This window comes from Bolinopsis microptera, chromosome 6 (assembly GCF_026151205.1).
Source record: "Bolinopsis microptera isolate Bmic1 chromosome 6, MBARI_Bmic_1.0, whole genome shotgun sequence".
In the NCBI taxonomy this organism is placed as follows: Eukaryota; Metazoa; Ctenophora; class Tentaculata; order Lobata; family Bolinopsidae; genus Bolinopsis; species Bolinopsis microptera.
In genome coordinates this window covers 16861421-16887544 of record NC_087077.1, presented here as the reverse complement: position 1 = coordinate 16887544, position 26124 = coordinate 16861421, and the positions used below count along the sequence as shown (strand labels likewise).

General features: G+C 37.0%; 2 protein-coding genes and 1 non-coding gene across 7 annotated transcripts in view; 1 reads left to right on the top strand and 2 right to left on the bottom strand.

Moving 5' to 3' along the window:
• The window catches only part of LOC134817233 (uncharacterized), a 33213-nt gene that overhangs the window by 6840 nt on the left and 249 nt on the right, over positions 1–26124 (bottom strand). Inside the window, exons 2-16 of the mRNA XM_063826366.1 lie at positions 25914–26008; positions 25556–25742; positions 24687–24824; positions 22953–23040; positions 22261–22395; positions 20606–20709; positions 18841–18960; positions 18177–18312; positions 17457–17585; positions 17107–17220; positions 16734–16880; positions 16315–16436; positions 14824–14942; positions 14314–14494; positions 13921–14037 (exon numbers count right to left, since the gene is read on the bottom strand). Of these exons, the coding sequence (XP_063682436.1) occupies positions 13921–14037; positions 14314–14494; positions 14824–14942; positions 16315–16436; positions 16734–16880; positions 17107–17220; positions 17457–17585; positions 18177–18312; positions 18841–18960; positions 20606–20709; positions 22261–22395; positions 22953–23040; positions 24687–24824; positions 25556–25742; positions 25914–26008 (1932 nt within the window). The remainder of the gene's footprint in view (positions 1–13920; positions 14038–14313; positions 14495–14823; positions 14943–16314; positions 16437–16733; positions 16881–17106; positions 17221–17456; positions 17586–18176; positions 18313–18840; positions 18961–20605; positions 20710–22260; positions 22396–22952; positions 23041–24686; positions 24825–25555; positions 25743–25913; positions 26009–26124) is intronic.
• Positions 1661–1852, bottom strand: LOC134817675 (small nucleolar RNA U3). Its single transcript, XR_010160549.1, has one exon. It is a non-coding gene; the product is annotated as a small nucleolar RNA U3 (small nucleolar RNA).
• The window catches only part of LOC134817235 (kinesin-like protein KIF28P), a 159961-nt gene continuing 158815 nt past the window's right edge, over positions 24979–26124 (top strand). For all 5 annotated transcript variants that reach the window (XM_063826370.1, XM_063826373.1, XM_063826371.1 and 2 more), the window contains exon 1: positions 24979–25002. The gene's annotated coding sequence lies outside the window, so the exon portion shown is untranslated. The remainder of the gene's footprint in view (positions 25003–26124) is intronic.

The following is a 26124-nucleotide window of genomic DNA, read 5'->3' as shown; positions in this document are numbered from 1 at the left end:
ACTTCATTTCTAACCAATTTTCAGATTTACGAACAGTGCCCACGTGACCAGTCTATGTGCCCACGTGACCGGTTACAGTGCCCACGTGACCAGTCAATGTGCCCACGTGACCAGTCAATGTGCCCACGTGACCGGTTACAGTGCCCACGTGACCGGTTACGGTGCCCACGTGACCGGTTACAGTGCCCACGTGACCGGTTACAGTGCCCACGTGACCGGTTAATGGATAAGATCACACCGGACCATTACCTCTCCTAATGTTCTCTCCGTATAATAGTACAAGCTGTCGTTACTTCAAGGTTCATTATACAATAAGTAGTAACCAGTACAGCTTTAACGATAAATAACGCATTAGATCATGTTAAAGTTCTACCTCATTTAACAGCTGGTAATATAATCGAGTAAGTATTAAAACTTTCATCTACATTTCCGGACTATCTGCTCACAGAGCCACCTGTAGGGAAGTAAGTTAATAAGTTGTAATACAGTGTTGGTACGTCACAGTGTTAAATATATAATATAGCATAACCAGATTAAGTACAGTGAATTCCATCACGTTAGTAATATTTGTGTTATTAAAGGGGTCCGCACAAGGAGCATTATGAACATATAGTGAATACTCATTAGATATGCTAGCTCTCATTTTACCATGTGCATTTTGAGGCTCTTTTTTATAGACTCTCCTCGAATTACAGTCAAATTATAAGTGGGTTTTCGTATCATATTAAAATTTAAATGAGGTTGTTGACCATTTGAGATAACGTGGTTAGAATTTAAAAACCGGAGCAATTGATATCAGAAACAGTCGCTGAAATATAAAGGTAAAGGAATGGAAAGAATGTACCTAGCAGCAATAATACCGCTGTCAGCCAACAAATTACTACGGATACCATTAATTAAAGTATTGATGACAAACGGTTACCATGCGTGTTACTATGCACCTTCCCATTTCACATTCCATTCCCATGTTTACAGCTCAACAAACTAACATGTTAACCAACTGTTGTCACAGGAAAGGAGCCATATTTGCATATTATTACGTGCACTGCACGTTGGAATAAAAATTATCGTTAATTTTTTCCAATTATGTCATAAATATAAATATAATCGAATCGTGTCATAAATATTATGATGATAATTAAAGATTAAAATAAGCCGCTCATCGAATCATGTTAACAGCCAAAAGAATGTTCTTTTTGACAACGATTAGAAGAATTTCATCAAAATCGACTCCCTCCCCCTCCCTTCTTTTTACTGCATTAGAAAATACCGATGACAGCTAAAGTTGTGACCAATTTGAGATAAAACACGAACTCGCCATTTAACTTTAAGAAGACGTAATTATACCAAAACATGACGCATTTGTATTTGTATTTGCGCGTTGCTAAGTCGCTAAGCGCGACGGTAGTTGCAGTGCAGTAGTAGTCACAAGGAATCATGCATTACGCACATTACAATGCCTTCACTTCACATTCCATTGCTCTTTTCACAAATTTTAGAATTTACACAATATACTGAAAATATTGAAACAATATTATCGACTTTATGATGATTGATGGTGTATAGATGATTAAGCGATCAATTATGCCGATTTATTAGTGAGGCCACTCCACTAATAAATCGGCAGAGAGTTTTTGTTTTACTTCAGATTATTAAGAGGGCCACTCAGGCTGCCTTTGCTCCCTCCCCGTCACACATGATGACAGGTGAACAGTCATCAATGCTTCAGAAGAAGCTAGTTTCATGCTCAGGAGCAAAGGACATCCTCATCATCGTGACTGAATCGGTTGTCTTTTGTAGAAGACTAAGGTGGGACACATACTGTAGAAATGATCCTAACGAGTATGGTCTTAACATTCGATAGGAAATTGAAGGGCTATATAAAGTGTGTAAAATATATCCCTTTGTTTGAGATTGAACAGGAATTTAACAGTAAAAAATCTTCAATTTTATTCAATTGATCGGCAGATGTTTTTAAAACTGCATTTCAATTTATCAAAATCATTTGCGGTAGATAGTTCATCACTATTCACGGAAATGAGCTAGAATTTTCCGAACTTGTGTGCATATAATTCATATATTATGTACATATTGTAACAGATAATCATGCAAAGAACACTTTAACTATAAACAAATATAAAAATTATAAACTGTCTCAACATTACAGTGAAATCAGTCTTTCCAGGGAAAAAGTTCATAATTTTGGAGGTCATATTATTTTGCACAATATTTAACACTAAAAGCATACTATAAAGCTATAATACTCTAATAATTGGTACTAGGTACTAGGTCGGTCTGTGCTATGGTGATGAAAGGGTGATGAAATTTCCAACGAAGGGGATGTAATTATTTGAGGTATCATTACAACATATAAGAATTTTCGAGTCCCGTTGTCACAGGGAAGGTGCTACTCTCAAAAAAAACTTAGGTCACAAAATAATTTGTTTTAATGACCGTATCTTTGTTCAAATTACACTAATATTCACAATAAAAAGTATGACCATTTTCTCAAATTAAGATGAAAGTTAACAAATTTATTCTGGTTCTCACAAGGGCGCAATAAAAGCTGAGGTGGTTGCTATTTTGAAGTTGAACCACCAAAATTTAAATAACAAAGAAGCAAACGTACTTACTTACTTACTAGTACTTGCAACGCAAATAAAATCGGACACAAAGTGTTCATTGCCCAATGATGATACTATCATTGAACATCGGACAACCATCGTGATGCTCTCGTGGTTTCACCATTACAGTTCACCAAAATTAAAATGGGCAGTGCACGTTTGTCACGTCACGTGGCGATAAACTTGAATAAGTAATTTCAGTCTTGTATTTCAGTGCTTGATATTGGTTGTGTTGGATGGTTGTCACGCTTTCCCTTGCAGTTTGAACTGCCGAAGTGAACACCGAAATGTGAATGTTGCTAATTTCGGTTAAGTACCAGATCCCTCTCGCTGGTTCATCACTCGGTGACCACGTGACCACGTGACCACGTGACCACGTGACTGCCAAACTAGACTAAACAACAAATAACTTGCACCTCAGGTATGTTTGGCTTAAATTACGCAATGAGAGAAGAGGTTAAAATTATTCTTCTACTCTTCGCCAGCATCATAGTCACTATCCAACCAACTGGGATAACAACCCAACTAGAAGACATAGATAACATGCTGACAATTGCAGAATGCAGATTCAATTAAAGATTTTTCTGAAGACCTGGGTACGTGTTACGAACAGACCCTAATGTTCTTGCAAATACAAAGGTTTCAGAACCTAGAGATGACAGACGACCGTCATGGACCACAGGGGGACGATCTTGTTTGTGAGTTTAATTTCAATTTAAAGACAGATTTAAGACCCAAGGACGATTTAACAATTGCTGGTTTTAGTTTTGAAAACGTCACTTGGTTTTGCAACCTTGCCAACCCTTCCCAAATCTGTGATGGTGTTTCACAATGCCAAACCGACGAATGTAATTGTCATGATCCCCACTCACATGTTTTCTACTGTGCTGATGGATCAGGCTGCATCGCATGGGATAGTCTCTGTAACGAGATTCAGTAATGACGGTTCTGATGAGCGTTTGTGTTCCGAATTCGTTGTCTTTCCCCTCCAAGGAACCGCTAGCAAGATCTGCGTATCAGAAGATAGGTATTGCGCGATCAAAAATTCGGATTCATTCAAGAAATGTAGCGAAATCGGACTTCGTTCTGAACATTTAAACCCTCTTCATTCATGTTTAAAGGAAGCTTATTTTGCTGGCAGATTACCACATTCTAAAAGTTTTGCAGAATACTGTAAAGTTAATTGCAGCCACGTGTACGGATTTGAAGACGGCTGGGAGAGGTTCTGTATCCATATCGGGATGGGATATCCACTACCGTATGAGTTTCACTGTGACCTTAAGGATTTCTCAGAGAATCTATACCTAGGCTATATCTGTGATGGAGAGATTCATTGTGAAAACCAAGCGGACGAGATGGGGTGTCCATGGGGTATTGCAATCCTAATGAGACAGCTGAGTGGGTTGGTAACGTGAAGGATTGTCTTAAAGGAGCTGATGAATGTGGAATTTGCCAGTTCGAAGAGCTGTCTTCCTCTGCATTCCTTATCAAATCTAAATTTGTCTGCTCTGCAACAATAATCATGGGCATCCTCATCATCTCCTTGAATATTAAAGAAGGCTACAAATGCTGGAATATGACCTGTAGCTCGAAGGTCTATGAAATTGACAAAGTGTTTCTTATCCAAATTTTCTTTCATGATACCCTCACTGGAGTGTATTTGTGTTGCATAGTGGTTGCCGCAGTTTTCCTCCAGTATAAAGGCGACTATTGCCAACTGGAAGAAATATGGAGAGCCAGTCTGTTCTGTTCTTTTCTGGGAGTCCTCTTTTCCTACTCGTCTCATGGCTCACTTATGCTGATAGCGTTAATGAGTATCACCAGGTTCCTGTCATGCTACAAAATAGTGGTTGGGATTAAAATGAGGGCAATCATCATAGGGTCCATCTTCATAAATATCTTCAATCTACTTCACTCAGCTCTCCCTTTGGTGCCAGTCACAGCGATTAAAGACATTTTTAGAACGGAAATATTCTTCACGCACTTAGGTAAAAATCCTTTCTTTAGCACAAATCCAATCAACAAGTCCCGTCTTTCTTATGTCCACAAGGGAATGTTCCAGAGAGAATATGATGATATCTACAGAATGATCAGCGACCTCAGTAATGTCACGTCAAATAAACTAGAAAGGATAAAACATAGCCTTGTATCAGTTATCAGTATCACGTGATCACACATTTCATAATATAAAGCTGTTTCCATTCCTAACTAGTAACCATTATTACGTATTTCCTTTCAAATTTACGAAGGATAACATTAACTAAACTCAACCTCCTGATTGAATATCAAATATTGAATATTGAATATTGAATATTGAATATTGAATATTGAATATTGAATATTGAATATTGAATATTGAATATTGAATATTGAATATTGAATATTGAATATTGAAACCTGATCCGTCGTTTTATTATTTTATTATCACCAGTTGCAGTCTCCTTATGACTTTATGACGCGATAAATGCTGTGTTACAATTATAGTAATGTAATAAACTTACCCTAGCATCTAGGAAGCATAATATAATCAGATTGGTGAGCGGACTGAATCACTACCGGACTGAATCCCTAACGGACTGAATCACTACCAATCACTATTGGTAGGGATTGAGGTATATTTTCGGACTGAATCACTACCGGACTAAATCACTACCGCTCATATCTAGACATAACCACTTTGATGTGATCCCTACTGAACTTTGCAATAAAGGCATAATTATTCGTATTTCATTACGAGGGTTTATATATTATTCTCGGGTTTATATATTATTCCCGCTAGCTGATTGAGATACCGAGCATGTGAAGGTTCACATCACTGTATTGTCGTATAGCAGGTCATTATGGATGACTTGATCCGAACCAGTTCTCGTTAGGGCTCCTCGTTGCGTACGTAAGTCTGTGGATCACATGTCTGACAGGCCCCATATCAAGCACTCCATGAGAGCCCCGGCTCAGATCATGTCATGATATTAGAACTAGTGAACTAAGATCAACTGGTAGGGATTGAGGTACATTTTCGGATCGAATCCCTAACGGACTAAATCACTACCAGTAGTGATATTTGGGTGGTAGTGATTCCGTCCGTTAGGGATTCAGTCCTACAATCCTACAATATAAACTACAACCCTCACCATTGTCCAGATACAAATTCTTCTAGCTATATAATATAAACAGGATAATGAATAAATGCACCTGAAATAATGGCCGACACAGCATGTTCTAGCCCATAAGTCATCACTGTTTTAATTTCTTAAATCTTAATTAATGTGCAATTAGTGCAATTCGTGTAATAAAATGATATCATCACAATCCCCACAATATGTTCACCATCAAGCACCAAGGTTGTTAAATACGTATTAGGAGGGAATACGTATTGGAATACGAATACGTATTAATCCTCGAAAATTGACGTATTACGACGTATTCTTTATTCAAAAAATTCAAAAATTCAAATATGTTGAGGGGACTGAACTTTAGAAAATGGTCTTAAACTTTGATAATTGCGAGATCGTTTTAGGAAACGAAATCATTAAATATGTATTAATATGTAATAAGTAATTGGTAATTTCGCAAAAAATGTTAGCTTATTATCCATGAAATTTGATTACAAATTTAAGTTATCATGTATAACTGCACTCCTTTAATGCATGATCAATGATGAGGGTGGCGCGCAGCTGTAATGTTTAATTTTGACAAATCAGCGTATTACGGCGTATTATGGCGTATTCGTGGACGTATTTAACAATCCATAGAAATTACCGTATTCCGGCGTATTACGACGTATTCTTTATTAGAACCGAATACGTCGTATTCTTTCACGAAAATTTGACGTATTTAACAACCTTGTCAAGCACGGTCCTATTTTATTATCACTTAAATTCCAGACCAATTTGTTGACTCCCACCCCTGGCCCTTAGTTATTTTGTATCCAGAAAAAGCGGTAACAAATTTCCAGTGACTTCTCTCTGGTTGAATCTATTACCAAAATAATTTAAATGCCAGTTTCGATCAAATCCGGATTAAAAGAGGCTCCAAATCACAGACATGAGCAATATTTCCACTGTAAAATATGGCTCTGATAAAGCAAGACAGACGTCAGACAATCAAATATTTTACTCGACTGTTTCAAATATACATAACTAATATTATAGTCCATAAAAATTCCCAGATTTGACTTGAAGTCCAGTTGTTTAAACTAGAAAGGATAAAACATAGCCTTGTATCAGTATCACGTGATCACACATTTCATAATATAGTAATATACAGCTGTTTCCATTCCTAACTAGTAACCATTATTACGTATTTCCTTTCACATTTACGAAGGATAAATAAATTCAACCTCCTGATTGAATATCAAATATTGAATATTAGAATATTGAAATTTGATCCGTCGTTTTATTATTTTATTATCACCAGTTGCAGTCACCTTATGACGCGGTAAATGCTGTGTTACAGTAGTAATGTAATAAACTTACCCTAATATATAACATCTAGGAAGCATAATATAATAAGATTATATATATCATAGTATTATAACCTCATGAAACATAATCTACATTCATTTACTTTGAACATAGCGTTTTCTCTTTGTGTTTAGTCTATACTGGACTTCTCTGTATTCTCTCATTTACGATCTACACTCGGTATGTTGTTTATTTGACCTTGTTGCTGCAGTTGTTTAGAGTTTAGATGTGGAAATTTGACAGTTGAATCATGCATCATTTCAGTTTTTTTCGTACCTCAACTAACGACCGCACGTATTTCGTTTCAGCCTTGTGCATGAAATTTCATATATTGCTACATCATTGTCAAAGTTTCGAAACTTGAATAAAGAAATAAAGGTACACAATTATTTCAGAGATCTCAAAATGGAGGAATATCTCAAGAACGGGAAAGATATCTACGATACGTATTGTACGTCAACAGAAACACGCCCAATCATGCTACCTAAAGCTCCACAACACACGTATATTGACGTATACCCAGATGAAGGTGAGCCTGGTCCCAGTTTTAAAGATGATAAAAAACGTCAGTTAGACTATGAGACCGAAGTTGTAGTTTATAGAGCACTGGAGGAGCTACTAGATCAAGATATAAACGTTCTACACAGTTTCGAATATACTCACCGTCAATATTGTTTGTGCGATAAAAGTCATGTTAGAAAAGGGTGTGTGGCTTGCCGAAAAGCACCAAACAATCGCGAGGGAGAGTGCGATTTTTTGATCATAGGAAAGAACTATTTTGTGATCATTGAAGTGAAGAATATGACAAGTTTTAGTGAAGCAAAACAGCAAAATCCTGAATTAGATGAACAACAGCATAAGTTAGGATTGCAGGGATCATACAAGAAATCAGAAAAACAGAGGGAAAGAATGGTGAAATTGATCAGAAGCATTGAGAACAGCACAAATATCTCCCACTTTACAGCTCATCCTAACTTCACGAAGGGATCCAGTGCAGAACTTACCTTGGAGCCTGATCAGCTATCATCGGTTATATTCAAAGAAGATACAGAAGATTTTGCATCTTGGTGGAAAGGCAACGTTACAGATTTTCACACAGAAGAAGCTTTCAACTCTGACTTTCAAGCAAAACATGATAAAGTCAGGAACATGCTGCTTGCTATTTGGTGTACGGATAATAAGGGCCACTGTGATAAATCCAAGTGCAGTTTGGGACGGTGTATACAGGATATTGATAAAAAACTGCGCACTGGAAGTTTTATGTTCAGGGAAAATAATCCAAACGTAATTCCAGCCCCAGATGTCATTAAGAAGTACTTAGGAGTGAACAACCTCACTAAGAAGCAGTTTGAAGCGTACAATTTAGAGAAACACTTAGTTCTTATCAATGGGCCCGCAGGAACGGGTAAAAGTGTCATACTGATAGCTAAAGCAATACAGCGTGCTGAGTCGGATGCAAATAGAAAAAACTTATTTTTCGTTGATTACACCACAGCTGAGGTAGGGATTAAAACTACTTTTGAAAAAACAAGTGTACAGCACTGCACAATATCCAGCCGTGAATCTAGGGAGATGACCACGTTGCAGATTATTCAGATGATATCCTTCAAATTAGCTGATAATCAAGTTATCATAATTCATTATCCAGAATTTAAGAGGCACGATGGCAAGTTAGAGGTTTTGTCGAGTTCCGAAATCAGCCAACGGCTTTCAGAAATAATAACTTCACATCTAGATTGTGATGTGTTTTTAGACGATATGCAAGCGATTTCACATTATGATGACATTGAAGGAACGAATACCTTTATGACAACGTTATGTTCTTTGCCGGAGGTTAATCAGGGCAACCGTTATATCTGGATAGCTCATGACACGGCACAGGATTATATGTGTATATTAGGGCCTTCATCTATTCAACAATCAAACCCCCCTTTTCACACAATTACTCTATCAAAGAACTTGAGAAACACATACGATATATCGAATAGTTTGTCAGTATTAAGGGACAAAATAGAAGAAGAAATAATGAGACGAAGAAGAGGATCACGTCATTCAAATGAGACCATCGTTACACAAAAACCAGGTCATTACATTCGTGGACAGAAAATCAACATACATGTTTTTAATAGCGGAGATGTTGATTTGATAGGCACTTACCTAGATAAAGAGTTAGACAAGCTGCAGCGGGAAAATGTTCTTAGTACACCGTTAAATACAGCTGTGATACGTGACATCACAGACAGACTTTATGATTTGGTAGAAATAAAAGTTGCAAAATATAGGAGTGAACAGTCTGCTGTTAAGATACCCTTGTTATATAGCTCACAAACTTCTTCAGGAGAATGGCCAGCTGTCATTGGTATAGTTAAATATGAAGATTTAAGTGACCTGCCTCATCTGTACCTAACCATGTCTCGAGCTAGAGTTTACTGTTCAATTTTGCTATGTTTACACCCTGATACAATGTTAGAAGAGATGGAACGATTATTATCAGGTGATTTCAAACACTGTGCTAATATCATGAGACATTATCGAGAATGAATATATGTATTAATTAATATAATTGAATATTGATTCCATGTGCACACTTGTCACTTAATTAACTAACTAAGCTGTATTTTTGATATAATATAATTAAAACAGTAATTATTTCTTGTTTCTTAAATGTATTGGGATTCATTGCTGTTTACATTAAGAAAGACTATGTGTTAATTAAGTATTGATTCCAGTACAAATTTAACTCACAAACTATGCTGTGTTTATTAATAAAAGATAAACTTGGTTTCAATTATTGATTCATATAAGAATTGAGCTTCTTTACTCTATCATGTACTGCAGTGGTATTAAAATTGTGGTAAGTGTTCAGTGAGACACTAATTTAAACTCTAGTATAAACTACATCTCTCACCAATGTCCAGATACAAATTCTTCTAGCTATATAATATAAACAGGATAATGAATAAATGCACCTGAAATAATGGCCGACACAGCATGTGATTTGCATTTTATCTGCCGTTGCAATTTAGTCGCTCTTGCTTATCTCTACTTGATAATTACACGCTGTGCGGATTACCCTGTTACTGTGTTACACCGGATATACAAGCTCGGATTATACATTGCACATTGTATTATGGCTGTTCGGTATCAGGCTGACAAGTATTTGAAGACAATATTCGAGGAGGGAATCGGGTCTGACGAAGTTTTTGGGGAGGATAATCTGAAGGAAGTGCAGAAATCATGTAATTCATTGTTAAACGACATGTGTCAAGTTTATAACAGATATAACTGTGATGACCAGGCATCATGTAGCCTCCAGGCTCGACAAACCCCGACAAACCCCGACAAACCCCGACATATCCCGACAAACCCCGACAAACCCCGACAAACGGGGTTTGTCGGGGTTTGTCGAGGGGTTTTGCCTCTGGCCCACCGGCTACATGAGGCCTTCTTGTATAGTGTTTTTCCACGCAAAGCTTGATGACTCCGTCTCGGCTTTTTGTTGGGAGACTCAAAAAAAAACAAAAAAAAACAAAAAAAAAAGCCTCCAGGCTCGACAAACCGGAAACCCCGTCAAACCCCGTCAAACCCCGTCAAACCCTGACAAACCCTGACAAACCCCGACAAACCCCGACAAACCCCGACAAACCCTGACAAATCCCGACAAACCCCGACGTGTCAAGATATGTCGTATCATGTCGGGCCCACCGGCTCCATGATGCCTCCTGGGGATTTTGAACCTGATATGTTAAACAAGACCTCTGTTGTAAAGGCCCAGATGGCTGAGTGGTTGCATACGGCGATTTATCTTCTTCATCAGACTTGTTTGCCGATGATGTCTTTTGCCAGAAGTAAGATTGAAGATTTGCAGGAAGAGAATATTTCTGATGGAAGGCAATGATCACTCTGCAGAATAAAGTTATCACCATGAAAGATAGAGATATAGCAATCATTCAGCATTCAGTTCAGAAGGAGATAAAGTCTTATTCTTCAATACTACAGGAGAGTTGCTCAACACTGCAGGAGAGCTGTTCAACTGCTCTATCACCGAAGAAGATCGCTACAGCAGTTAAGAAGATCGTCAAGGAAGAGGACAGAAGTAAAGAAGTTGTTGTGTTCGGTGTTGAAGAGGAGAATGACGAGTGTCCAGCTACAAAAGTGTCTAAAATCCTCGAACAGCTGGAGGAGAGGCTAAGGTTTTTTTTTGTAGGGTGCCAAGGGTGCCAGCACCCTTGCCTCAAATTTTTTCATCGAAAAATTAAAATTGTCTGAAACAAAACAAAAAACATATTTTCTTGGGGGGGGGGGGGGGGGGGGGGGGGTGAGGTTAGGATTGAATTGACCATGGTTAATGAGGGTCTGTACATGCTCAAATAGTGGGCCTGTTGATAGCTTGGATGTGTTTTATTACAGTGTAGACTTACTTACATGGGTCTATAAGGTGGAATAGTGGGCCTGTTGATATTGATAGTGGGTCTGTTGTTATCAACTGTGTGTCTAATCCCTTAATAGTGGGTCTTTGCTACTCTGAAATGGGTCTGTAAATTGACTTGTAGGTCTGTAAGATGAAATAGTGGGCCTGTCGATATTGATAGTGGGTCTGTTGTTTAAATCAACTGTGTGTCTACTCGCTTAATAGTGGGTCTTTGCTACTCTGAAATGGGTCTGTAAATTGACTTGTAGGTCTGTAAGAAGTGTAAGATGAAATAGTGGGCCTGTTGATATTGATAGTGGGTCTGTGTTATTAAGGAAAAAACGGGAGGAAAAAGAGGATATTTTTGAGAAGTTACTCCTAAATTTCGAAATATTTTTTTGGAATAAAGAGTTGAGTCAAATTAATTGAGACAAATTAATTGAGGAAATTTTTGGAGAAAACTTTTCGATTGTATAAAAATCAAAGAGGAACATCCTGTCAGTTTTGGAACACAGTGAAATATTCTGATTGGAGAATGCAGATTGCTGTTGTGAAGTTACCAAATTTACGTGAGTACTTGATTCTTTTCAATCCCAGTTTATTGCTGTCCTACAAATTTCTTTAATGCCAAATGTCGTCTCAAACACCCTATTTCGCAAAAAATTTCCGGGGGGCTGCGCCCCCTAGCCCCCGCCAAGGGGCTCCGCCCCTGGACCCCTGCCACAGCGCAGCTGGATTGGACGAGTCAGCTCGCTTTGCTCGCCGACAGCCCCCCCCCCCCCCCCCCCCCCCCCCGAAAGAAAAAACCTGGCTACGTCCCTGCTCGAGAATTGGTCCAGTGTTAAAAATTTGCGAAACGAGCGGGCCACAGAAAAAAAGGCAAACTTGCGAGCGAAGTGAGTGGGCCACAGAATTTAGAAAAAACGCATCTGGGAGGAACTAAATAAGGAGATCTTTGATGTCGAGGAGATCAGCTACTATGGGAATACAGGTTTCTGTGTTCACAACATATTCAAATCCCAGGACTCCTATGAGATCTACAAAATCCTCTACTGCACAAGTCTCGTGGTCCTACTTAGCATTGTCAGCACTGCATACATAAAGATCATTCTAAAACAAAGGAGGTACAATAGGGTTATTGTTCCAGATGGTGCAGAACAAGACGAGAATAACTCCGCCAGTACTCAGCTCACCCTTAAAGTGGCTCTCATGATCGGATCACAGCTCGGCTGCTGGATTCCATTCATTATCAGCGTTCTCTACTTCCAATGCATCGCCAAGAAGCCGGCTTCTCCGATGGTATTTGAGGTATTTGCACTCGTGGTGATCTCGATTAACAGCTTCCTGAATCCTGTGTTTCACAGCGAGCTTTACAAGAAAGCAATGCAAGCAGTCTGGAGTAAGTGGAGACTGTTTGTAAATACCTTACTTACACTACTACTTACACTACTACTTACCTAGTCAATTTCGAGAGAATTTTGATGAAGACCCCCCCCCCCCCCCCCCCCGGCCCCGGCCCCCTTAACCCAGACAACGAGGTATCTAGATCTGCAGTCTGAACAGACTGCAACATCGCATGCAATGTAGTCATTTGAGACCATCGAGAATGACTCAATAATCATTTCAAGGATAATTAAAATTGGATTTGAATGGAAATCTATAAAAAAAAAACACGCAGAAAAATAAAATACTGAAATAATGAACTAATGAGGATGATCCAATGCTCCAAGATAAATAGGTTTTGTTAACGTGAGAATGTCTCAATGTCTGAACCCGGCCCTGCATTGTGCACTTATCATAATATATTACTGTTAATCAACTCTCAGCCAGCTCTCAGATTTAACACTTTGTAGGGGCGTTATGATCAACATCGTCTGGTTTTACTGGCTTACTGGTTGTTTTTCTGACTTACTGGTCACCCAGCATTCATCATGTATATATATTATATATCTAGGTGCTAGTTTGTTTAAATGTTTACTGTTTATTAGCTGAATTATTTTAAGCGAATATTTATTATTGAAGTAGCTGAGCTGAGGATTGAGGTGGTATCAGGTCACTCTCAAATCCCATGTTAAGCAGTTACCTTCACATCTTCAAGCTTTTGCTGATTTGACCTTTTTTTGATGAACACCCATATTCGCATTTGCTGCATTATTGATAGAATATTGTGTATAAAACGATATTGTTTGATTGAGCCAAAAAAATAATTTATAAAAATTGATTGTTTTATCGACTAGAGTGCTTGTTATCACAAGCGTACAATGTACCGTCCTCAGTGAGAAAATGGTACCATCAGATATTTACCTGCCACAAGCGTACAATGTACCGTCCTCAGTGAGAAAATGGTACCATCAGATATTTACCTGCCACAAGCGTACAATGTACCGCCCTCAGTGAGAAAATGGTACCATCAGATATTTACCTGCCACAAGCGTACAATGTACCGTCCTCAGTAAGGAACATGGTACCGTCAGAACCACATCGTACTCTCTGTACCGAGACTGATTCCTCGTTAAACTGTACTGGTGTAGGCAGCTCCCTGAATACAATGTTACAGATTGTTAACTAAGATTAGATGCTCTAGTACTTTCTTAGCAGAAACACTGAATTCAGAATTGAAATATCAAATTAGCAGCTCTGCATTCTGTAAACTTAATCTAAATCATTAACAAAACTGCATGGTACATTATCTTATTATCAATCGAACGTGCATATAAAATATCAACAAATTACAGTTAAACTTATCCCCAATTATCCCAAATTACCACAGCTAAAAGTACCCCAGTAAAGTTACAATCTCCACACTAACACACACCTGTCAATGTTAGTCCCATGGCCAAGTCTCCCACTTGTCCCACATCCCCAGGTAAACGCAGCCCCACTCTTAGTGGTGAGAGCAGCGTGTTCAGGCCCACAAGCCACCGCCACCACGTCAGTAGATAACAGTGTTTCACATAACTTGGGCTTCAGCACGTCCTCCGTTTGATCTGTCTGGCCTAAGTCGAGATTGTGTTACCCTGGCAACCCGGCTAAAAATATATCGCAGATTTTAAGTTAATCCAAAGATTCAAGTGCGATTTGGTTCAAACGAGTTCATTAGTGTATATATATGAATGGTTCATAAAATGTTTGGCACGGCCTAATATAGTGAAATAAAGGACCGGCCTCAGCCGTATTATGTAAGATATTAACACTTAAATATTGAAACTAATGAACATTGGTACGGGGGCCAAAAGGGAAGGTGGCAATGAATTGTATCATTCAGACTTCAAAGACACCCTTCCGAGACTGGCTTCATAAACTGATACATTTAATAGAGACAAACCGAGACACTTAGAAGCCGCGGATCCGCAGGACATGAGGAGACCGTTGTCTGTTACGAAGAGGGTGAAGTTGTCTCCGCATGCTACGGATGTGACGAACTTTCCTTGTAACGCGTCTATGCTGTAATGATAAGAGTTGATTATATATTATCTTAATTGTGAACTGCATTTGTGTTAATAAATTGGGGATGTATTACTAAATTTAGTACTCCAATCTTCTAATAATTTTGAGAGATGATTATTGATTATTATAAACTGAAGAAATAATGTTGTGATAGCTCACAGGCTGTCTCACTATAATGTGGTCTACTAAGCTTCAAGCTAGAAATATTCATTATAATTTGAATTTAGTCATTTAAAATTGTTCATGATACATATCAAGCAATGTTCATTGGCAAATGTCCATTGGCAAATTTCCACATAACATATTATTATTATATTATAATATGCGGTAAGTATTCGAAGTCATCAGCTTTCTAATATTAAACTTTATAAATTGTATACGTTTGGAGGTCTTGAATACAAACTAATGCGACTTAATAACTGAATGGTGAATGTCTATATCATTCTTGGATGTTTTATAATATAAAATGAGTAAAATTTCACAGTTAGTGTAAAAACAAAAGTGTAAGTGTAAAAACAAACAAAAAATAAAATTGATTCGCATTTAATAAATATCACAAAGCAAAATACCGCCAAGTCTATATTTTAAAATTATCTAACCACCAACAAATTAGACTCCAGTAGCTCCACAGATGCTGGTATTATTACCGTACTATGTTTACAGATCTATCAAATATTTAAATACGCTCAAATACTCTCCACCATTAAATGCTTAATAAATACCCTTGCAGGTACCACCTGTATTCACACTCGGAATTGAGTCAAGTAATTTTCCAATTGGGGACGGGTTCTATAAAGGGTTCTATAAAGGGTTCTATAACCAACCAACCAACCAATAACTCTCCACCACCATCACCCAGCACAATTTGCGGGTGTCAGTATTATTCTGATTGGGACAAATGCAGCTACTCTGGTTGTGATTAGCACAGATCTACCGCTTACATGAGCTTATTATATAAGCTTATAGTGAGGCCAGGGAAGCCTTGCCACAAACAACAGAGTGGGGAACTTATAAACTTAATTTATTAACTTATTAACTTATTAACTTATCAACTTATCAACTTATTAACTTATTAACTTATCAACTTATTAACTTATTAACTTATTAACTTATTAACTTATCAACTTATTAACTTATTAACTTATTAACTTATTAACTTATTAACTTATCAGCCTATTAACTTATTAACTTATTAACTTATTAACTTATTAACTTATTAACTTATTAACTTATCAACTTATTAACTTATTAACTTATTAACTTATTAACTTATCAACTTATTAACTTATCAACTTATCAACTTATTAACTTATTAACTTATTAACTTATTAACTTATTAACTTATTAACTTATTAACTTGTTAACCAACCATGTGGGGGTATGAGTAGATAAAGTGTTATCATGACCAAGCTGTCCAGACCCTCCTTCTCCCCAGCTGTATGTAGAGTGAAGCTCTGTAGTTGCTACTATGTGACTCTTACCAACGCTCACCTGAACAGATTATCATTACTGCTTTACTGAGAGAATTACTGTAGGAATAAATGTTAAATTAATGTAAGAATAGATACAATTGGGAACAAAACTATTTGGGTTGGAACAAATCAAAGGGCCCAACAAATGTGCCAGTCATAACCACATACATGGAAACTGAAGAATGCAAACCAGTGGTCCTTCAAATGAAGTAAACAGTAAGCAGACCAGATTTATTAACTCAACTTATTGATCACTGATCACACAATTAAGATTTAACTCTTCAGAGAGTTGTCTCACTGACTGAGAGTTACTCACTGTTCTGATGATACAGGTGAGAGGGAGGTCAATAGGACAGAGGGTGAGCAGTGAAGTGTCCAGGAAGTAGATCATACTCCTCACCACTTGCTGTCTGTTCTCTGCTGCTCTTTCTCGGTGCTGGTAGAACTGCACCAGTCCTAATACCTGCAGATACACAGGTCAGTAGGGGAGTGGAATTTAAAGGATATTCCTTGAATATATTATAGTTTTTACTAATTTACAACCAGGTCTAATGTTGCATATAATATTTCTTTACATATTTCAGGAAACGGAACTTTTAAGCTACAGCTCTGGTCGGATTGAAGACAGCGTTTATCAGCTCTGTAGACAGGTTGTTTCAGAGTACCCTAACTAAACCTTCATATCTCACCTGGTTAAGGACTATATCAACTCCAGGTCTCTTGTCTGGGTCAGTCGTCAGTAACACGTCCACTATTTCCCGTAAGTGAGAGCTGTAAGTACTGTTAACTGGCTTGTAGTGACCCTGAGAGCATTATTGGTAAGTTAAACTTAAAGTCTCTGATATTTTATAATGGAGATACAGCAAAGCTATCAATTATTATTATTGGTTGATCAACTGACGTCTGACAATCAAATAAGTTCTTGGTGAGAAAATTCTTAAATTCTTAAACAGTTTAATTTAATAAAATTACTGAACAGTTTACCTTTAAAAAGTTTATGAACACTTTACCTTAATAAAGTTAATGAACAGTAATTTACCTTGATGATTTTATTTACAAGAGCTGGTAAGTTAGAACCTTCAAAAGCTTTCTCTCTGTTTGCCATCTCGTAAAGAATGCAACCCAGAGCCCAGACATCACTCTTAGGACCGTACTGCTTACCTTCGCACTGTAAATAATTTTTTAAGACCTAGAAAAGTAGAACAGATTTCACGATTAGTATATTTTTTCAGTATTATTTTGAATTTATGTGTTAGTTAGCAAACGACTACATTAACTTAGGCAATGTTTATAATGAAATCTTGATGAATTAGGTGAATACTTGCAAAGGCTCAAATATGCTTACTTATAAATCAATAACTTCATGTAAATTCTTATTTTCTACTTGGCAAGCACATAATAATATAGCATTCAGAGTGTGAGGCCAAATCCTCAACCGTCTTGGCCGCTCCAATCAAAATATAACAAACATTGAAAGATTTCTGCAAAAACACATTTGGACCGCACAATGCAACAATATTAATTAAAGTTGGCAATGAATACTAAAAATAACTAAAATAACTACAAAATTTCTATGAAAAATATTTTTGATCTGTATTATCTTCGTAATTTAGCTTGTGGTATTGATAAGAGGTAATGGCAGAAATTACAATGACGTTTTGATATTTAGTTATTTGTTTTAGGGAAAGATTAGACTTGGACATTGTTTTTTAACTATCCCTTGTTTAGAACTTGCATTTTATAATAACTAAAAACTTACCATCTCCGGGGAGATGTAGTAGGGTGTACCCAGGACTGTCGAGGCTCCTTTTGTTTCCAGTATCTTGGATATTCCAAAGTCTCCTAGCTTTATCATCCCGTTTTTAGTGAGGAATATGTTGGCTGCCTTTAAATCCCTAGTTAGAGTTATTTGTTATAAAACCAGCATATATTATTATATATAATGTATATAATACTGTTTCGATACTTAGTTTCGATAGTAACCGTTCATGATAATATTATGTCAAATGTCAATGCATAACTGTTTAGTCATTCGCATTCGCCATACAAATCTACCAACAATATTAGATCATCCAGCATTGGAACTTATAGACTCTATACTCTATAGTATAGTCTATAACTTATAGACTCTATAGTAGAGTCTATAAGTCGCAACATGCAATTCTAAATCAAACTCCCTAATTCAGGAATCCAAATGGTATGTGTGTACGTATCATGTGGGCGAAAATTGAATAAAAAATCACCGAAAAACGATAATAAAAGATTTCACATTCAATCACTGATGTGCAGTAATAGGGTAAGCTATCGACCATTAGCACACTTGTAAATGGTCACAATATGAGAGACCTACAGTTGAAATATCTAAAATACTTTAATTTAATGTACTTGAAATATTCAAAACATTCCAAGTATTTTCGTCTGACCTGTGCAGGATATTGTGATCGTGCAGATGTTTACACGCCTCTAACATCTGTCTAAACATGGTCAGTATGTGGTCTTCGGGAATATCGTCCTCCTGGGTGGCTAGATACTGGGCTAGGGTCCTGTGAGGCAGTGGTGTTAGAGGCTAATTCTTTAAATATATTACATAACTTAATAACAACTTAGATAACTTAATATATAATTAGGAGAAAGTGGCATCAGAGTTATTATATTACTAACAGTTATTGAGTTATAGATTTAGCTAGGGTTTTAAAGGGTGGTGGATTTAGAAGCTCGAATATGTAATATATTATTATTATAGTATTACAATCGTTTCATGGATAGTGGAGTCACAAACTCAAAAATATTAAACTTATAGATTCATCCGGACCCAGAAGTTCAAATATATTACAGTTATAGAGTTATTCGTCAGAAGTTTGATTATATATTAGATTAATAAATTAGGTCAGGTAAATCTTGAACTACTAGAAATCTCATGTACTGTTAAACATGATTTAATGAACGTGTTATTTGGAACAATTATCGCACCAGCAGTCATCACTTTGTTAGTGGATGTTAATTTACAAATAATTCTGACCTATTTAACAGTTAATTTTAGTTATTATATGTATTATATCAGTCAAATTTATGAATCTCTTAAATTATGAACGTCCGATAAGCCCACTCTAAGCGTGTTTCAATTGCAGTTGCGCTCATAGTCATTGACAACGAATTTTAAACTCTAGATTTTAAAACGCAAGGATTTAATTTGCGACCAATGAAATGGTCTAATTTTTGAAAGATCGATCCATTTATCCGTCAACATCATCGTTCAATTTAGAAAAATCACGAATTCTAGCTCCACCGTTGTTGCCTTTAACAAGATTTTAAGCTCCGTATAATTTAAACAGTCTACAGCAGATTTAAAGACTTATCTCAAGCACACAATCTACCTCATGTTTTAAACGGCATCATCACGTTTTATCTTTTCTATCAGAACACACACTTTGATATTATATTCTTCTGTACTGTATTTAATACAATATTGATAAAAGTACTGCAGCGTACAGTGTAAACGGTACAGTGACCTCACTTGCATCATCCTCGTGATAAAATGATATGTTATACTGATCTGATGTACAGCTCCCGTAATCGGTGTAATTGGTCCTTAATGACCACATGTACCGTCTAATTGAGCCCGTAAAGTACGGGTCTAGTTATGTTGTCGTGTCTACTTTCTCTGATACTTACTCATGTATCAGTGCTAACTAAAATGTACTGTGGTTAACGGATAAAGTATTTTATAAAGGAGTAATTCCGTATCTAGTGCCTGCATGAGAGGCCATTAGAAACAAAAAACTTGGATTCGTGAAAATTTGAGAAGCAAGGATAGTGCGCTATTTTCACATGTAGAGAAATTTTAGTAAAGAAGTAAAGAAAGGTGTGCCGAGTGAAATAAATTCAGACGTGCTAATGTTTACAGAAGTTAAGTGTAACTAATGCATTTCGTGGTAGATCACTGAGCTGATCTCTGTGAATTACGAGTAAGATCTGTAGCATGCAACTTTAGTGAAAGTAAACAAAAGAATCTGGTTAAGCATATTTCATTATTAAGATAATAACAAAAGGTCCGAGTCAGATCTTCAGATAATATAGAATCGTAAATTGAGCCGATGAAAACTCAGAAACAATCCAACGAACTTAGATAATATGATATAAAAATACGCTTGAAAAAATACAAGAATACAGAAAAGAGTTTGAACGTACCCTCCATCGGCGTACTCCATCTCGATCATGAGAAGTCCATCCTCCTCAAAACTATCATAGTAAGCTATTATGTTGGGGTGATGGAGCATTCCCAACACTTTTACCTGTCAAATAGTCAGACAGTTAGCAGTCAGACGATACTATTATTATTATACCCACTACCCATTTACTATACTATTTATTATACTATTTGCTATAGTCAAATGATATTTAGATCATCAGTTTTAAGATTTAACTCAATATGCAGTATTACCACGATAACAAGTTAAAAAGTTAAAAACCTAAGAGTTGCTTCTTATCACCTTATCACTTAAGCACTTTATCAGGGAGCTTCCTCAGCTCACAATGTATGATGTGGATTGTGGATTGTGGAATCCGCCACACATATTATATTGTGGATCTTTTAGCAGAAAAATGCTATTATGCTCGTCACGTGATAACACATAATATGACAGTCAGAGTTTAATTAATCAGAGATACAACAGCATGCCCCCAGCTGGGATTGAACACGTGTCACATGACACTCAGATAAAGTCACGTGGTAAGGAGAATATAATGTATTTAGAGTCGAGTTGAAAAGCACGTGGTGTTGGTCACGTGATAAGAGATTGCGTCACAGCTTGTGTAATGTCTATCATCACGTCCGAGGGGTGCCTCTTAGAGTTTTAAACGACGTACAATACTATAGGCTATCTCTGCAGTCATATTTGCAAGTGCAGTGATATATAGATCTGCTGTTTTATATCATGATATTGATGTGATGTCATATTATGATATTATGTAAATAGTGAGTGCTACTAGCACTCAGTGCTAGGGACAATCACTAAAAACTAATATGAATATCTTAGGACATTATAAGATTAAAGACTCAAAGATGCAGAGATGCTCACAGAGGGAATTCTCAATTCGGGTTATTTGCCAATCTCTAAAGCCGATCAGGAACCGTACTATAACCGGTCAGGAACGGTACTATAACCGGTCAGGAACCGTACTATAACCGATCAGGAACCGTACTATAACCGGTCAGGAACCGTACTATAACCGATCAGGAACCGTACTATAACCGGTCAGGAACCGTACTATAACCGGTCAGGAACCGTACTATAACCGGTCAGGAACCGTACTATAACCGGGCAGGAACCGTACTATAACCGGGCAGGAACCGTACTATAACCGGTCAGGAACCGTACTATAACCGGTCAGGAACCGTACTATAACCGGTCAGGAACCGTACTATAACCGGTCAGGAACCGTACTATAACCGGTCAGGAACCGTACTATAACCGGTCAGGAACCGTACTATAACCGGTCAGGAACAGTACTATAACCGGTCAGGAACCGTACTATAACCGGTCAGGAACCGTACTATAACCGGTCAGGAACCGTACTATAACCGGTCAGGAACCGTACTATAACCGGTCAGGAACCGTATTATAACCGGTCAGGAACCGTACTATAACCGGTCAGGAACCGTACTATAACCGGTCAGGAACCGTACTATAACCGGTCAGGAACCGTACTATAACCGGTCAGGAACCGTACTATAACCGGTCAGGAACCGTACTATAACCGCTCTATAACAGCATAACCGGGCAATAGCCTTCTCAACGACCATTCTTAGGACACAAATCATCACTATAAAAGTATAAGGTCACCTCGTTTAGCGCTAGTTGTCGCTCAGTGTAGCTCAGGTCATGCATGTTGATTTCCTTGAGGATGACGAGAGAGTCATCATCCTTCTTTCTGTACAGAACTGCTGCTCCATACGCTCCCTTTCCAACTGTGCGTATCTAAAATGTTGGGTTCTATAGTGTGATTATATTAAATAAACTTGAAAACATACTCCATATTTATTTATAGACCTACAGATTAACTAACTCAAAAGGACGGGAGAAGTTTGAAGAGTTACTAGAGAGGAGTCACATTTTCAAGAATTTACTAAGTAGACCTTAGTGTGACAGTGTGTACAACTACAATTATATAGGTCATATTTTAGGTATTAGATAGCTGAAATATCATTTATAACGGAATAAATTCTAAGTCACAGAGTACAGAGTAACACTATAGATAAATACAACTAAAATCATTGAGATTTACTGTGCCAAATTTGTCATTTCGAATGGAATGCCATTATTGTGAATAGCTACTGTACAAATTTTCGTTCCAGTTTAACTTAACTTTAAGACAGTAGAATAATAGCGTGATTATAAAGACTAATTACAATAATAATCAACAGGTCACGCTACTTTACACTTCACACTTTTATATTTAATAACTTAATTAGAAAATTTAATAACTTAATAAGAAAGTAACATCATGATTAATGATTAAATCACAGGATTATTACCTTCTCAAATTCAGCTAGTGTTGGCTGGAACAGTCTAGTACCCGTCTCATGTTGAAGTTTCAGTGGATCAAAATACATAGCATTCAATCTGAAATATGAATTATATTTATTGTATGTACAGGGTCATTGGTCCCGTACTATATTACTTTATTGCGACAGGGACCTCTATTATGAATCATTGACACTATAGTATAAATGAATTACTTAATCGTACTGATTGAAGTTTTTATTTTTGATAGAGGTTAGCAATAGCTTAAACCTCATTTTGCCGATTAAATATATATATTAGTCCAGTCATTTATGGACATGTGCCTGCAAATTTTCAGATACCCACGAAACTTTGCACAGACCTTCCCAAAGGTATGATAAAACGATTTTCGGTTGGAGACATTTTTTTAACTTTGGGCAAAACCCAGGAGGGCCACGCCCATCTGACCCAATAACGTAACTGACCCCTTGCTTCTGAAGGTCGTAGAGACTTCAAAATAGGTTTAAACGAAGCCGCATATGCATGTTTATATAAGAGTTATTGATCAACACATTGCCTAAAATCCTTACTTTTCGAGAAATTCGCCAAAAACCATTTTGGGCGTGGCGCTGAGCCGATTTTACTAACTTTTGATAGGATTGTGATAGAGTCTTTGGATAGAGTGCAAAAGAACCGCAATTGGCATATTTATATATGACTTACGAAGAAACATATGCCTTAAAGTGCTTACTTTTTCAGTTATTGGCGAAAAACTGATTTTCGGTTCCAGAAATCATGCAAAAATATGGGTATGTGGTAAATTGGGCTATGAAGGCCCTAGAGATTTTTGAATAAGTGCACATTGTGCAGAATGGCCATGTTTATATACAACTTATGTAGCAACATGCACCCTAAACTGCTTACTTTTCGAGTTATTAACATAGAACGGGAGGCAAAAATGGCTGATATAACCAATTTTGCTCTATTTTGTGCAAATTTTCTCTGTTTTTCCCCCAAATAACTCGAAAAGTAAGCATTTTAGGGTGCATGTTGCTTCATAAGTTGTATATAAACATGGCCATTCTGCACAATTTGCACTCATTCAAAAATCTCTAAGGCCTTCATAGCCCAATTTACCACATACCCATATTTTTGCATGATTTCTGGAACCGAAAATCAGTTTTTCGCCAATAACTGAAAAAGTAAGCACTTTAAGGCATATGTTTCTTCGTAAGTCATATATAAATATGCCAATTGCGGTTCTTTTGCACTCTACCCAAAGACTCTATCACAATCCTATCAAAAGTTAGTAAAATCGGCTCAGCGCCACGCCCAAAATGGTTTTTGGCGAATTTCTCGAAAAGTAAGGATTTTAGGCAATGTGTTGATCAATAACTCTTATATAAACATGCATATGCGGCTTCGTTTAAACCTATTTTGAAGTCTCTACGACCTTCAGAAGCAAGGGGTCAGTTACGTTATTGGGTCAGATGGGCGTGGCCCTCCTGGGTTTTGCCCAAAGTTAAAAAAATGTCTCCAACCGAAAATCGTTTTATCATACCTTTGGGAAGGTCTGTGCAAAGTTTCGTGGGTATCTGAAAATTTGCAGGTACTAACCCAAAAATGTCCGTAAATGACTGGACTATATATAATATTAGGGATATTATACATAAACGTATTGTATTCGTACAGCCGCAACGACTGAAACAGAGTGCGACAAATCATTTTAATATTTTTAAAACCATAAATTAAGTTACAATACTCACATTCCATTTTCGTCTTCAACAAAAGAAGGCCAGCCCTGAACGTTTATGGGAAGCGACTGTTTTATTTTGTCAAGCAGAGCTATTCCTTCTTGGTGCTTCACCAGCGAGGTGGCGATTATATCCAGCCTGCCACCCGAACTGGGGAGGAGGTTATTTTGTTATTAATGGCCACTTTTTAGTTAAAATTAAGATTTTAAAGCTACTTTTTAATTAAAATTAAGATTTTAAAGCTATCGAAATACGACGAATTTCTCCGCGTCACAAAATAGATAACATAAACTAATTACAACACTACAAATCTATTACATTTATTGAGAATTATGTAATGTAACGTGATGGAAATGTTTTAAACGGGCATATTGTCTTCCTGTCCAAACCCAGGATGCACTACGTATAAAGAATTCGTTGTACTAACGTTGTTTGAAAAGCATCAATATATTCACCCAAAACTTTGTTGGTGATCTTAAACGGAAAATCACGGAAATGAAATCTCTAACTACCTATTTCTGAGCCCGCGGCCAGCCGACTTAAAAATCTCACAATTTAACTGCATTGAAAACACAATACGATAATGTCGTCAGAACTAATAAATCATGAAACTTAACTCGAAACGTTTAAAGCGTGAAACATTTCGTTACACTTTGCTTGTCGCTAACAAATTGTTCTAGATTATCGTTAAATTATATTTTATAGTGATATCATATGATAGTGGGTAGACTGCGATCTGCATGACTATATAATATTAAAGAAATATTAAATTACAAAGCACGAGTTGGCAAATCTTGGATTGATTCTTTTCTGGAGAAACGATAAACCTGATTATATATCTAGAGATATAAGTAGAGATTAGAAATAGAGAAGAGACGAACCTGATATATTTAGAGATAAGAGTAGAGAAGAGTTGCCACTCCTCATTGTCCCCTGACTCCACTTTATTAGCTGTCAGTATCTTCTCCCTGTCCTTTCCGCCACATATCACTAACCCTCCTCCTTGGGAGTGCATTACGAGTCCTAGTGACGTGAACTGCTTCTCTGCTGCCCGCTCTTCTATCATGTCTGGAATAGGGACAAGAGTTTATTTATCAACAGTTGCGAAATCATGTTGATTAATATTCTATCATAGACTTTAATCTTTTAATATGATGATTAAATTTCGATCAGTTTTTATAACATGCCATGTTGTAGAGTTATCTACAGACTTAAGAATGTTTCGAAAGAGTAACAAACCAAGAATAGACTGGGTTGAACATGAGTCAAATTTGTAGTGTATACAGAGTACATCACTCTGAGCCGCGGATATAACCGATGAGGCATTCTTTAATCTGCGGATTAGATAATATTACATTTATTACTGTGAATCGCATTACAATTCAGTTTTAAGATGAAATTGAATATGAATGATCGATGATATTAAATCTCATCCACTGCTTGCTCATAA